Source organism: Schistocerca piceifrons, chromosome 2 (assembly GCF_021461385.2).
Source record: "Schistocerca piceifrons isolate TAMUIC-IGC-003096 chromosome 2, iqSchPice1.1, whole genome shotgun sequence".
Lineage (NCBI taxonomy): Eukaryota > Metazoa > Arthropoda > Insecta > Orthoptera > Acrididae > Schistocerca > Schistocerca piceifrons.
This window is the reverse complement of record NC_060139.1, coordinates 577,768,622-577,782,425: the sequence shown is the minus strand read 5'-3', so window position 1 is coordinate 577,782,425 and position 13,804 is coordinate 577,768,622. Positions and strand designations below refer to the sequence as shown.

Here is a 13,804-nt window from a genome sequence, read left to right as displayed (position 1 = left end):
TGACAGCAGTGATCTCCTTCAATTTACATACTTTTCCTCATTTAAAATATCAGAGAAAATCTGGTCTTATCACTGTCATGTATTAATGATCACAAATAGGCTAAAGTGTTTATTGTATAATTACATTTTTTCTTTAAATAATTATCTGAAATGATGCTGAAGCTACCTGTGACATTGTTCATATTACGTAAGTTGGTCAGTCACCAGCCAAAGTGAAATGTTTACATGCTTAACAACACTATAAAATCCTATACTCATAAAGCAGTACTAGAAATGAGTGAGGAAGTGCAATTATTAAGACCTTATAGTCATAATGACAAGAATTATAGCAAATTTATAGTCATGCTGGTTTAAGTTGCTGTTGCTTAACATAAATGGTTCATTCATAAGGTTGTAACAAATTCCTCACTTCTCTATTCAGCTAATTTCAGCTAATCAAATGCTGACTCTCCAGTGATAGGGACATTACATTCTATGATTTCTTCAGTACAAACTTAACATGTGCCTATAACAATTTATGTGATGTCAGTGTTAGAACGAGGCTATATGAGAATGGTCTATGGCAGCTGATGTGTCAGTAACTTTCTGCTTTCTACAATCTCACAGATACCAAGAAACTGTTGATAATAAACACATACAGAACAAAAAACACTAAATTGACTACACTAATTTCTGAAAAACAAGACATACAACTTAATTTCAAGAGGCAGTGAATTCGTTTTTAAGACTAAGACTCCCTTTCCTGCAATATATCCTAAACTTCTACTTACCAACAGAAATTATACTACAGTGGTACTCACCACCTCCATCTATTGCAGTTTTCTAAGTTTCTCTATTAAGCTACCTCACACATCTTCTCTTTTCAGTCCCTCTCCAGGCCCATCCAAACCAATTATTCTTTTTTGGTTCCCACTCCTCTATCTCTTTGTACTACCCTCACTGTCAGTTAACATTATTTTTCTCATTAAAATTTTTTCTCCCTCATTACCCATTTTCCAGCTATGTCCTCAGTTTGACTGCCCAGTATATATAACATTGCTTTGCATAATTCAATCCCACCTACCTTTTCCAGTCTACAGGTGATCACTCTTGACTCAAGGGTGTTCTTCCCAAACAGTTTAATTGTTGTCCTTCGCATTGGGCTTCTTCAGTTTTATGTACAACCTGTGTTCATTTTTTCATTTCTCTCAGATAACTGAAATTTCAGTTTCAATATAGGATATGAGTCCTTTTCAGTGGCTATTTACACTTAACTGCTCCCCTACTAATTGCTAGAAAGTGCCACTTATTCCATACCACATGTCATTTTCTAGAGATGAACCTAAATTTGGAAGCATTGTCAGATCTTTTACACACAGAACCTCCAGTTTCCACCTTCTGCCCTCTACATCCATTTATGGTTTATTGCCATCAACCATTTGGTGTTCTGTGTAGTATCTGTTACCATAAATATCTTTGTTCCTGCTATGCTACTCTACCGACTGGTGCCTTGTTTCATTCACAAAATAAGTATGCATACAGGGAAGAGGAAAGAACAATACTTTTGCAACAACACAGAAGAAGTACACAGCACATGTAATGTTAGCCAGCTGTTAATAGTTAATAGAATCAGAATGGACAGGGAGGAAAGGATGCTGTGAAATTCCATCTATAAAATGTCATGGAAGCTACATGACATTTAAGTACCGTATTCCATGACAGTAGAAGATGATGACGACAATGATTAATGTTGAACAATTACCATAAGGAATACATGTCACTACTGAGCAGAAAGTTGTTATTCGTTGTCTACTGCAACAACATATAAGAAATCATATCCTGAGGTGGCTGCTATGTTTTGAGTTTATTATTCTTACTTAGATCTAATTAGCAGAGACTGCATCAGCTATTAAAAACTAAAAGAAAATAGTTTTGAATTTTGACAAGCATATTTTGTTAAGGTACCTAGAGGAAAAATACATTCATTATTCTAGTATTGTATTACTTCACCTGATAATGTGAATTCTGATCACTGAAGTGAATCGAGGAGATAGTGGGTGTCGACCAGCATCTATTCCTCCGACAAGACTTGCTACAACATGAACTTGTTCAAGTCCAACCCACTCCAAATTGTCATCGTAGAAGCCCTTATACGTCAAGATCTGAATAGAAAATGGTAGTATTTAGCAGCAGCTGAATATACACAAAAACTTCACTATTTGCCTTGAAAAAAAATCAATGTAGCAATAAAAGTCACACAAAAAGCACAGTGTCAACAAACAAATTCAGTTTATCATGTCAGATTAGTCAAGCTTTTGATCTAAAATATCTATACTTAGAAGAATATAATTTCTTTCACTGGTATTAACATACAAATAGCTACATACACGTTAAAAGAATGGAAGTATGCTCACAATGAGCATTGTTAGCCACAACATCCTAACCAAATCAAATCAAACAAAACTTAAGTAATTGAATCATACAAACACACATAATCAAATGTGATTGGATAGACAAAAATCTACTCACTAAGCAGTGGCAGGAGAACATGTATATAAAGGTATTTAAAATATAATCAGGTCTTTTGCAGGAGTTTTTATTATTATATACCTTGCACTGTAATACTTATATTTCAGTTCCATAGATTCCCAATCTCTTGTCTTATGGAAAAAAATATATACTTCTCATGGAGATTAAGTAATTGACTGATTATGTTCTGCAATCATACAAATGAAAATCACATTAGTAGGCATTAATCTGGTGAGACATAAATTCCAAGCATGAGATGCATGGATAGCTTCATTTTTGTATATATTGCTTGATCCACCAGTAAGTATTAAAAAAATCATGATTGGTAAGAATCAATCAGGTTTTGTAACTGATCTAGACATACATCAGCTCTGACAAATCCTATAGCTTTCATGTTACTTTCTACATGTAATTCCTAGACCATGACTATTTGCCAGTATAATTATGTTTCTCTGTTCAGTGTCCAGTGAAGGCATGATGTTTTTCACTGCCAAGTTTTCAGCTGAGAAGTGTTTTTCGTTTAACACTGAAGTAGGATTTTTTGTATGAGAGACATTGTTTGACATAGTGTTTCCAGTTGTATAATTTTTGTAACAGTATTGCATTCTTGACAATGATCACAACTCACTTTCAAAGGAATACCGATTTCTAGTTCTGAATATCTAAAGAAGAACTGCACACTTGATTTTTAGAGTGTCAATTTATTTTTGCATTGCACTGATTATTTTGTCCTTGTTTTTAATGACATTTAAGAATTTTCTTTCGCAGCTTTTAGTTATACACACTTCAAAAGTCCATGAAAAGTTATCTGTATTAAGCTTTAAGTTTATTTTACAGCAATTTCTATGAAACCAGTAACTTGCCACTTTCAAGTGGATTCCTGTTCTGACTTTCTTGATACAATTCTACACTGATCAACACTTTTCACTTCACTTTTAGTAGCCATATTAAAAACTTCTTTTACAACTGGCACCATCTTGTGTACTCATTGCCAATGCAGCTGACAACAGTTTTATGCCAGAGTGGTAGATGTGTGCATTCCTCTAGTGTGGTGAGCACAGTTCTGGTGTAGCAATGCAACTTGTGCCAGAATTACCTTCCTTCTTCTGCCCAACAAGAAAAACCACCAACATCACTTGGACAGCACAACAATTGCAGACCACCTCAAACAATAAACAACATTGCTGTTAGTACACCAATGGACACAGCAGCAACAGGTGATTCCTGAGACATTGAAGGCTCTTAGTGAACCACTCGTTGAGCAACAGAATGGGATGAATTGTAAATTTAACTGTATTACGCTCAAATCTGCGAAAAAGCTGGACACTGTAAACATCCACCTGGACCACGGACAAAGAGCTAAAAAGGAGGACACGTCCAGATTAATCCGGACGTCTGGTCACCCTATCTGTAGCCATAAGCTGTTGATGGAGAGGGAGGACATAGCTGCATGGTGATGTCGATTTTCAAGGAGGATCTGTGGCGCAAGTTGTATAGTAAATGGAAAGTGGGTCAGTTGTCAAGCAGGGCTAGACAGGGGACAGAACTAAAAGAACATTGGGAATGCCTTCGGGCACAGGGGAAAGACTTATTCTTCTTCAAGCAGGTACTTCGCAAGGTTTTCTCTCAAGCATTCTCATACTTCTTAAAACAAAGAATGCAGGAAATTATCAGGAGAAATGAACTGGGAAAACTGTCAAAAATTGTTCTAAATAATGCTCTTTACCATTTACTTGTTGTTGACAAGGCACTTACGATGGCAAAATGAAAGGAGGAGATGACTGATGGGCTTCAGCATCATAACATTGAGTAAGTGACAATCTTTAAAAAAATGGAGCTTATGAAACTAATCTCTCTCCCAAAAAAATGTTTCCACTTACATGAAATTGATGAACTCACAAACACATGTATGAATACTATTGTAAGGCTACCTTACCACTGCCATTTCATCCCAATAGAGTTAATAAAGGTCCAATAAAAGATATGCTGCCAGGAATAATAATAATAAATTTGCGCTCTCCAGAGCTGAAGCATTCACAAAAGATGCTGATAAGAAGGAAACAGTCAAACATGTGCAGAGCACTGTGAAAAGACCATGGCACAATCAAGCTATTTTGGAAATTTGAGTGTATGAGATGATTATTCCATTAAAGAACAACAGTGATAATTCAAGCTTCTGTCATAGTGACGACTGTGATGTCAATAGAATTTTTCATTATCACCATAGAAATGGAGCACAGGTGGATTCCACAGCATGTTTGCAGTGCACAGTTTTAATTGTAAGTAGCTACATAACAAAATTATATTGACATAACTTTCAAAATTTTAATAAGAAAACTTTACAGGCAACTTATTCCACATGAAGTTCATCTCAGGAATTCAGTCTGCATAACAAAATAAATACTACTGTTCATAATATTATTGCTGCAATACTGAGGCCCAGTTTTTTATATCACTTTTTTCTTTCTCCCAGTACCGGTTGGCCTATTTACAATAGGCTTTTTCACCAGGATAAACATACATAATTTTATTTATTTTAGCATTAGAAATAAGCAACTGGATCAGATTACATAAAAATGTGTTGTAGTCTTCTGATTTAATTTATATTATGTGTTCACTTAGCTGCAATAACACACAAGTTCCCCGCATGAAAATTTAGTATGTCATCAGAATGCGTATTTTTGTAAATTGTGTGCTATCATCTAAACAAATTGCTGCCATAGACAAATCAAAAATATAAATACGGTGCAACTCTGCACAACAAGTTGATGATCATTCCACATTTGTACACTGAATAGTCCAAGTGTTCGAGTGAGCTGAATGAAGAGGAATATTACATGCATGCTCCATGCGGGCCATGATAACACTGTGCCTCCAGATGCTCCTGCTGAACTGTCAATCCTAAAGTAATTTTGAACAGACTGTAATATCTTCCCAGGGCTGTTAGACACATTGTAACATAGTGAGAGATGTACAACATAGAGACTCAATGGTGAATGTAACACCTCACGCATAAATAAAAGTGGTAATAGTTTTGTGAAGCATAAAAGCAGAGCAAATTATTTACCATTTAATCCTAGTCAAGGCAGTAAATCCTTTTCTTCCCTTTGTCTTTTGCAGTAGACTTCAGAGCTATTTTCATCTCTAGGCCATTCACTTTTGTCATCTCAACAATCAATGATCAGGTGCCACAAGCTTGAATTTTTTTTGAGTCTACTACGTGCACACACACACACACACACACACACACACACACACACACACACAGAGAGATATTCAAATACACACCCTAATGGTCAATGTAATACTGTCTGTTTATTAGCAGAAACCATTGTTTGGGGAGAAGAAAGAGTTGTGACAACTGGGAGGGTGAGTGGTATGCAGGGCAAGGAGAAGGAAGGACATTATAGAGAGGCACGAGGATAAACAGATGGTTATTAGTGGCAGGGGTAACATGAGTATCCATTATGGTAATCAAACTGAAAACATAGAACATTACACACATGAAGAGGAAAGGACAGAGAGCAACAGGTAGCAATAGAAAATGGGGAAGTAAAATGTTGGCACAGAAGAGAATTGGTGAGGAAAATAGCAGACTTGGAAAGGATTTGGGCAAATAGTGGTAAGGGAACAGCTGAGGAAGGGAGCAAGTGTAGGTTATTGCCAGGGGGATTATGAGAACAGATTATGGGCTGGAGGAATGTTGAAGAATGATGAAGCATATATTGATGAAGAAAGCGTAGTACAGCTCATCAATCCCCAAATACCCTACACAAAAAACTTAGAGTCAATAGTAAAAGTAACCAAATCTTATACCAGCTGTGTTATAAATACTGTGAAGTGTTCTGTGTGGGTATGACAACTAATCATATGACTAGCCCATTGAAAAACCATTGTAACATTGGATCTAGTTGAAAATTTTATCACTTGGCTGTTGAATATGCATCACTCCACAACACAACACCAATTGCTGCTTCGATACTCAAACCATTTTGATTTCACCATCTACACTCCTCTCCCGACAGTGACAGTACTATGCAAGTTGGAACTGTTGCTCCAGTATATTCTCTGTTCAGACAATGCCTCTGGTTTAAAACTCTGCTAGACTCCATTTCCAACTACTTCCTTCTTTATTACACAGAATGCACGGGCTGAGAGATGTGAATAATATCTAAACATCAGTTTAATAAGTCATAGTTAAAGAACACTAACAAAAATTATCTGCAGAAGAATGATATGACTGGTAGAAGACACCCTGAAGGAAAATCACTTCGAGATCTGTAGAAATGCAGGAATACGTGAGGGAATACTCACCATATGGCTTCTCTTAGAAGATAGGTTGAAGAAAGACAATGTTGACTGATATACTCTTCCAGAAAATCTGAACTTACCTGGGATAACATACAGAGAGTAAAAGGTTACTTACAAGTTATATAGTAAGCAGAATGCAGTTATAAAGAATTCATGGTTGATGACAAGGAGGCAGTAGTGGAGAAGGGAGCAACACAGGGCTGTCGTGTATCTCTCATTTTATTCAATCTGTACATAGAGCAAACAGTGAAGGAAACTTGTCTATGAATTAGTAAATCTGTCAGAGACAGCAAAGGACTTGGAAGATTAGTTAAATGGAATGAATAGTGTCTTGAAAAGAGATTATAAGGTGAACACAAATAAAAATAAAACAAGGCTAATAGAAGTGGATCACAATATGGTTTAAGGAAAAACTTTTCAACTGTTAAAAACTCTGGAGACAAATACATACATTGAGTGTTTGAGGACAAAGGATCTGCTTAAGACAATTTTGGTGATGTAAACAAATACTAAAATGTAAACTTTCACGGCCGGAAATATCATGTCCATTATAATTATCCGGGCTGTTATGCCGTGGTCGGTTGATGAATTCTGACAGTCAGTAGCGAGCCAGTGGGAGTGTTGGACCTTCCATTGAGCTACGGACCCCCTTAAAGATGTCTCCCGCAGTTGGAGACGAAATGTTGGGAATCGACACAGAATTCATCAACCGACCACGGCATAACAGCCCAGACAATTATAATGGACATGATGTAAACAAAGCCTTTTACTATGTAAGACACATACTGCTTCTTTAAAAAAGAACTAACAGCCTTAAAATATTAAAATCACACCTACAGAACTGTAACATGTTCTCTGTGTTGGCAAAGAAATGTCCAATATAGAACAAGTTAAGGAAGGTGTTCCACAGGGAACTGTGCTGGATTCCTTCTTCGTCCTCTTACTGATTAATGACCTACCATCATTTATTAAGTCCAGCACAGCATAGTATGCAGATGATACTTTTCTTCATAGTAGTAATCATTTCAGTAACCTTAAAAATTGTTTTGCAAACACAAATGCTCCACTATCCTACTGCTATGAAGCAAATGGATTCTTGCTCGAAGAAAACAAAATGAAGTATGTAGTATTTAGTCTAAAGACAAGCTTCCATCAGATGATTCAAGTTATGTTAAGTTACAAATCATCTTGTGGTCAACATGTGCAATACAGTAGTTGTAAGTTATCTAGAGTAATTTACTTATTAAGGTATCTTATGGTTTGTGTAGCTGAAAATATGTTAGAACAGTCTATTTTTCATTTTTTCAAAATGTAATGTCATATTATATTTTTTTATGTGAAAATACTACTTCTGTGCATGACACCTTGATACAGCAGAAGACAGTTATTAGGATAATTACTGGTTCTTCATATGAAGCATACTGTAAACCTTCATTTTAGAACAAAAATATCATGACTGTAATAAACTTACAAATATGCTAAGTTTTAACTTAGACAAAGAAGACATAACTAGAAGCAAAGTGCACAGAAAATGTACATTGTTACAACATAAGAGGCAACAGATCCATTTGCATGCCATACAACAGACTGTCAATATCACTTAACAACTATGAAATCATGAGGCATAAATTACGTAATAATCTTCCACAAACAGTACAAGATATACCAGAACAAGTATTCAAACAAACACTGCATGACTGATAACTGGACACTCACTCTATAATACAAAGGAATTCATCAACTGTATATTACAGTAAAAAGAAAAATATATTATCATTAAACATAAATTTAAGTGTTAATAAATCTTTTCTAAAAGTATTTATCTGGAGTGTAGTGTCATGTGGAAGCAAAGCACACATGATAAACTATACAGAAAATAGCAGATTTTCAAATGCGGTGCTACAGACGAATACTAAATATCAGAAGAGTAGATCATTTAGGTAAAGAAATGAATTGAAGTCAAAAGAGCTTTATGGCACAGATTACTGGAAAGCAGGGGCAAGTACATACAGCACATCCAGATGCTTCAAGGAATAGTTAATTCAATAATGGAATGAATTGTTGAGGTAAAAATTCTATAGTGAGACCATAGCTTCAATACAGTAAGCATATTCAAATACACGTAGGTTATAGTGTTTATGCAGGGAAGAAGAGAGCAGGTCAGGGCTGACTAACATGAAGAACTGCAGCAAACCAGTCCTTGCATTCAAAACTACAGAACAACAACAATATTCCCCATGTTTCTGTTATGACAAACATACAACATAACACCACTTGAGGCAAGATTCAGCATAATGGGTTAATTCCATTTCATTTCTCAGGTTCAGTAAATAATGCAATGGAATATCTGAGACCAGTGCACACAAGCAATCTCAGTAAAATGGAATTGACACTTACGTCACCCAAAGAAATAGAATCCATCATAAAGTTCCTGAAATCAAAGCATTCCAGTGGTTATGATAACATATCAACAAAGTTAATAAACAAGTGTTCATGTAAGCTTAGTCATATCTTAAGTTATTTGTGTAATCAATCACTTGTCACAGGAACATTCCCAGACTGGTTTAATTATGCTGAAGTTATACCTCTCCACAAGAAAGGGGACAAAGAAATGCCATCAAATCACCGACTGGTCTCACTTTTGCCAGCTTTTTCAAAAATCTTTGAAAAGGTACTGTTGAAGCATCTACTTAAGCACCTTAGTGATAATAAGATACTGTCAAAGTCACTGTTTGGGTGTCTTAAGGGTTCTGATATTGAGAAAGCTATTTACACTTACAGCGAAAATGTCCTTAATTCATTGGACAACAAATTAGAGGCAACTGGCATATTCTGTGACCTGTCAAAGGCGTTTGACTGTGTGAATCACAGCATTCTTTTAATTAAATTAAAATATTATGGTGTCATGGGTAGTGGTGCAAAGTGGTTTCAGTCATATCTTACTAATAGAAAACAAAGGGTGTCATTACGTAACACTTCAGCAGTAGGCAATCAGACATCATCTGACTGGGAAGAAATTACATGTGGTGTTCCCCAAGGTTCCATAATAGGTCCACTACTGTTTCTTGTGTATATTAATGACCTGTCATCTGTTACATTACCAGATGCCAAGTTTGTCTTATTTGCAGATGATACAAACATTGCAATAAATAGTAAATCAAATATAAATTTAGAAATGGCAGCTAATCAAATTTTTACTGACATTAATAAGTGATTCATAGCCAAATCACTGTCATTAAACTTTGAAAAGACCCACTATATGCAGTTCAGAACTTCCAAGAGATTTCCTTCTGATGTGTGTATACAATATGATGTCATGGAAACAGGAGAAGTTGAGAGTGTAAAATTCTTGGGATTAGAACTTGATAATGAATTCAGTTGGGAGCAACATACTACCAAACTGCTAAAGCGCCTAAACAAGTCTGTGTTTGCAATGTGAAAGATTGCAGACATAGGAGATATAAATATAAAAAAACTGGCATATTTTGCTTATTATCAATCCATTATTTCATATGGTATCATATTTTGGGGTAATTCCACAAACAGAGAAAAAATTTTTAGAGTACAGAAGTGTATAATAAGAGTAATGAGTAGTGTAAATCCAAGAACATCATGTCGAAACCTATTCAAAGAATTGGGCATATTAACCATAGCTTCTCAGTATATTTATTCCTTAAGGGGCTCCGGAACGCCCTATACTTGCAATGTTAAAATAACGCTTATAAATTACATCTTTCCTCACAAAGTATTTGAGGTAGGAAGTTGAACTTTTTACAGAGTATTTATTGGAATATGGGCTACAACTTAACACAGGGATTTTACAAAATTTTAGTTCAGTTATTAAAGATGATTTTTTTTCAATTGCAATGAAAATTCACAACATTTTTTTGCAATTTTTTATTTATATATTCAAAAATATACAGTTTTTTGGAAAAAGGCTGTGTTAAATTATGCAGAAGGAACTGTGTAACATTTACTGAAAGTTTGAAACAAATATGTTTGGAAGATCCTTAGAAAACATGTAATTAGTATGAGAAAATAAAAGTTTTGGGAATCGAGCGACAAAGATTGGATAAACTTTTTAGTGCATTCCAGGTCCATAGGATGGATTATCTTCATCCTCTGCAAACTCCTCCTCCAGCTTCCTCTTGTTCCTCCTCCTGTTTACTCTTGCTTGTATTTCTAGACTCTTTACAGCCCTGTCTGCAGCCCGAAGGCGTTCCTTGTCTAAAGCAAGCATCGCTCGTTGTTGTGTTCGTAGATTTTGCTACCATTTTCTTCAGTTGCAGTTACTGCAACACTGTTCCAAAAGGTGGTCATGTATGAACACTTATCACATTTCAGTTGTATTTCACTATCAAGTCCTACGTGCTTTATTATGGAGAGTTCCAGACCAACTTCACTACAATGAATACATCTTACACAGTTTGAAAAAATTCCTTTGAGAACCGACATATCAAATATTTTATTCACATCCAATTCACCCATAAAACATTCATAGTTTTCACTCATTGAACCAAGCTTCTTCTGTGAAGTATTTTCTTTCCCACTTTGACTGCTATGGGCAGGTGTACTTGAGAGGTTAGGTTCACTCACTTGGTTATCGTCTTTATTGTTTACAGTAATAACACATACCTTTAGCTTTCCAACATTTCTCCTTTTCTTAAAAGCCTTCAGAGGATTTCTAATAACTTTACTTTTACTCATTATTATACTTCAACAAAACAGAGACTCAAGAAACAGAATTAATTACGAATATTTTCGAGATAACGGCAGAGTAAATAAACATGAAACAATCGACAATCACACCAGCGATATCTATTGAACCATCACAGGTCAGCCACAACACATACTTTATCTCTTATCACTAAAATGTACCTGATGAACACGGACGTTAATAATAACACCATTTGACAGCAGTTTAACAGCGCCACAGTGGGTCACGCCCATGTAGAACACATTTCAAAAAAAATTTAAAAATAGTTGTAGTCTTCGGAATTGAATAAATTATATATCTATTAAAAGGTAATAGTCTGCCGATTCAGAAAACGCAAAAAAGTAAAAATTGAACTTTTCATGATTTTGAGCCTTTCCGGAGCCCCTTAATGAAGTTTGTTGTAAATAATACATCTCTTTTTCCAACTAACTGCATAGTACACAGTATCAATACTAGGAATAAGAACAACATACATAAAGATTTAAAATCACCTACTCTTGCCCAGAAAGGAGTCCAGTATTCAGCAACGCATATTTTCAATAAGTTATCAGCAACCATTAAGAGTTTAATTTCAGACAAGGCACAATTTAAAAATAATTTAAAAGAATTTTTGGTGGCCATCTCCTTCTATTCCATCCATGAGTTTCTCAACAAGTGCAGTAGACCATTTTAATGAAAATTTATTATACTTTAATTCTTGACAATACTTGGTTGTAATAGCCAAGAAACTAGCAAATGTCTGAATGATGGATTTAATGAAAGCAGATGTAAGTATTAAACCTGTAAATATTAGAAGTTTAAATTTAATTCATGTACATAATTTTACTGTTTATTGACTGAGGCTCATTAAAATTAATGAAACTCAAGTTTTTCTAATTACATTTTTGTAATGTGTTTATCTGACATGTTCCACAGCCAAGAGGATTCTCTCTTTTATGGGTCTATGGAATGAATAATTAATCTAATCTAATACAACAAATAGACTGTCCTACCCCCCCCCCCCCCCCCCAAAAAAAAAAAAAGGGATACAGCCTTTTAGAGGTCTTCAATTCACTCAAGTTATACAGCCACAACAGTGCATATGGTGTGTATGAAATGATTACATTTACACAGCAAAGGTGCAAGTCGTTATGAGGTGGAAGGTATCGACCTATGCTGAAATATCCATATTAGTACATGGTGGGGCCTCCACGGACAGCAATGCAGGTGCTGACTTTGGCATCCAGTCAGTTGAACAGATCGTGAACACTGTCCTGGGATATGTTAGGCCATGCCCACTATACTTCTGTAAGAGTTGTTGGTCGATGGGTTGCACGAGTCACTTCTTGTCCCATCATATCCCACATGTGCTCTTTGGAAGACAAGTTTGGAAATTGTGCTGGCCAGGGAAGTTGCTGCTGTGTCTTGCAGTGCATGTTGGTTTTCAAGGGCAGTGTGTGTGCAAGCAGTATCCTTTTGGAACAACACATCACCTTCTTGTTGCAAGAACAGCAATAGCAAAGGTCTAACAACATTTTTCATATACTGAGCACTGGTTAGTGTCCTCTCCAGGAACACAAAAAATGATCAAGAGTTGTAGCTTAATGTACCACAGACCATATGGCCCGGAGTGAAACCAGTGTGTCTTGGACAAATGCACTCTACGAGTCAGCGCTCATCAATTCTACATTTTACATGCAAACAACCATCACTTGTGTGCAGGCAGAATCTTCTTTCATCACTGGAGACAATGACACACCATTCAATATTACAAGTGATCCTCTGACAGCACCAGTCGAGCTGTGCATGTCGATGCGGTGGCATGAGTGGAATATAGGCTAGAGGAGTGTGTGCCGTTAGTTCTAGTGCTAATAACTGGTTTGTAACAGTTTGTGATGTCATTTCTGGGCTCAAAATCCCTCTCATCTGTGCTGTGATAGCTGTATGATCTGACCATACTCTCCTTACAACACAATGATTCTGGCAGGCGTCTGTGCTGCACTGACGTCCAGAACCTCATCTATGGGTGTGAGGATGTCCACTTGACTACTGATACCAGCACCATTGCACAACTGAGTAGCACATCCAGCTTGTGTGGCAATTCTCCAAAGGACCATCCCACCACTCGGGAGACCATAATTTGACTCCTTTCAAACTCACTCAGTTCGCTGCAGAAAACTTGAGAATGTCTCCATGGCATGGTTGCCTGCTTGCTTCACTTGTTTGGACCACAGTGAACAGTTGTGAGCATTCCCTATTAAAGGGTAGACATAGATAGCACTCTGATAA

The 13,804-nt window shown here is 36.1% G+C and overlaps 1 protein-coding gene across 1 annotated transcript in view; it reads right to left on the bottom strand.

The window, feature by feature from the left end:
- LOC124777773 (cytoplasmic dynein 2 heavy chain 1) overlaps positions 1–13,804 on the bottom strand; it is an 829,086-nt gene that overhangs the window by 324,447 nt on the left and 490,835 nt on the right. The window contains exon 41 of the mRNA XM_047253283.1: positions 1,990–2,141. Within this exon, the coding sequence (XP_047109239.1) occupies positions 1,990–2,141 (152 nt within the window). The remainder of the gene's footprint in view (positions 1–1,989; positions 2,142–13,804) is intronic.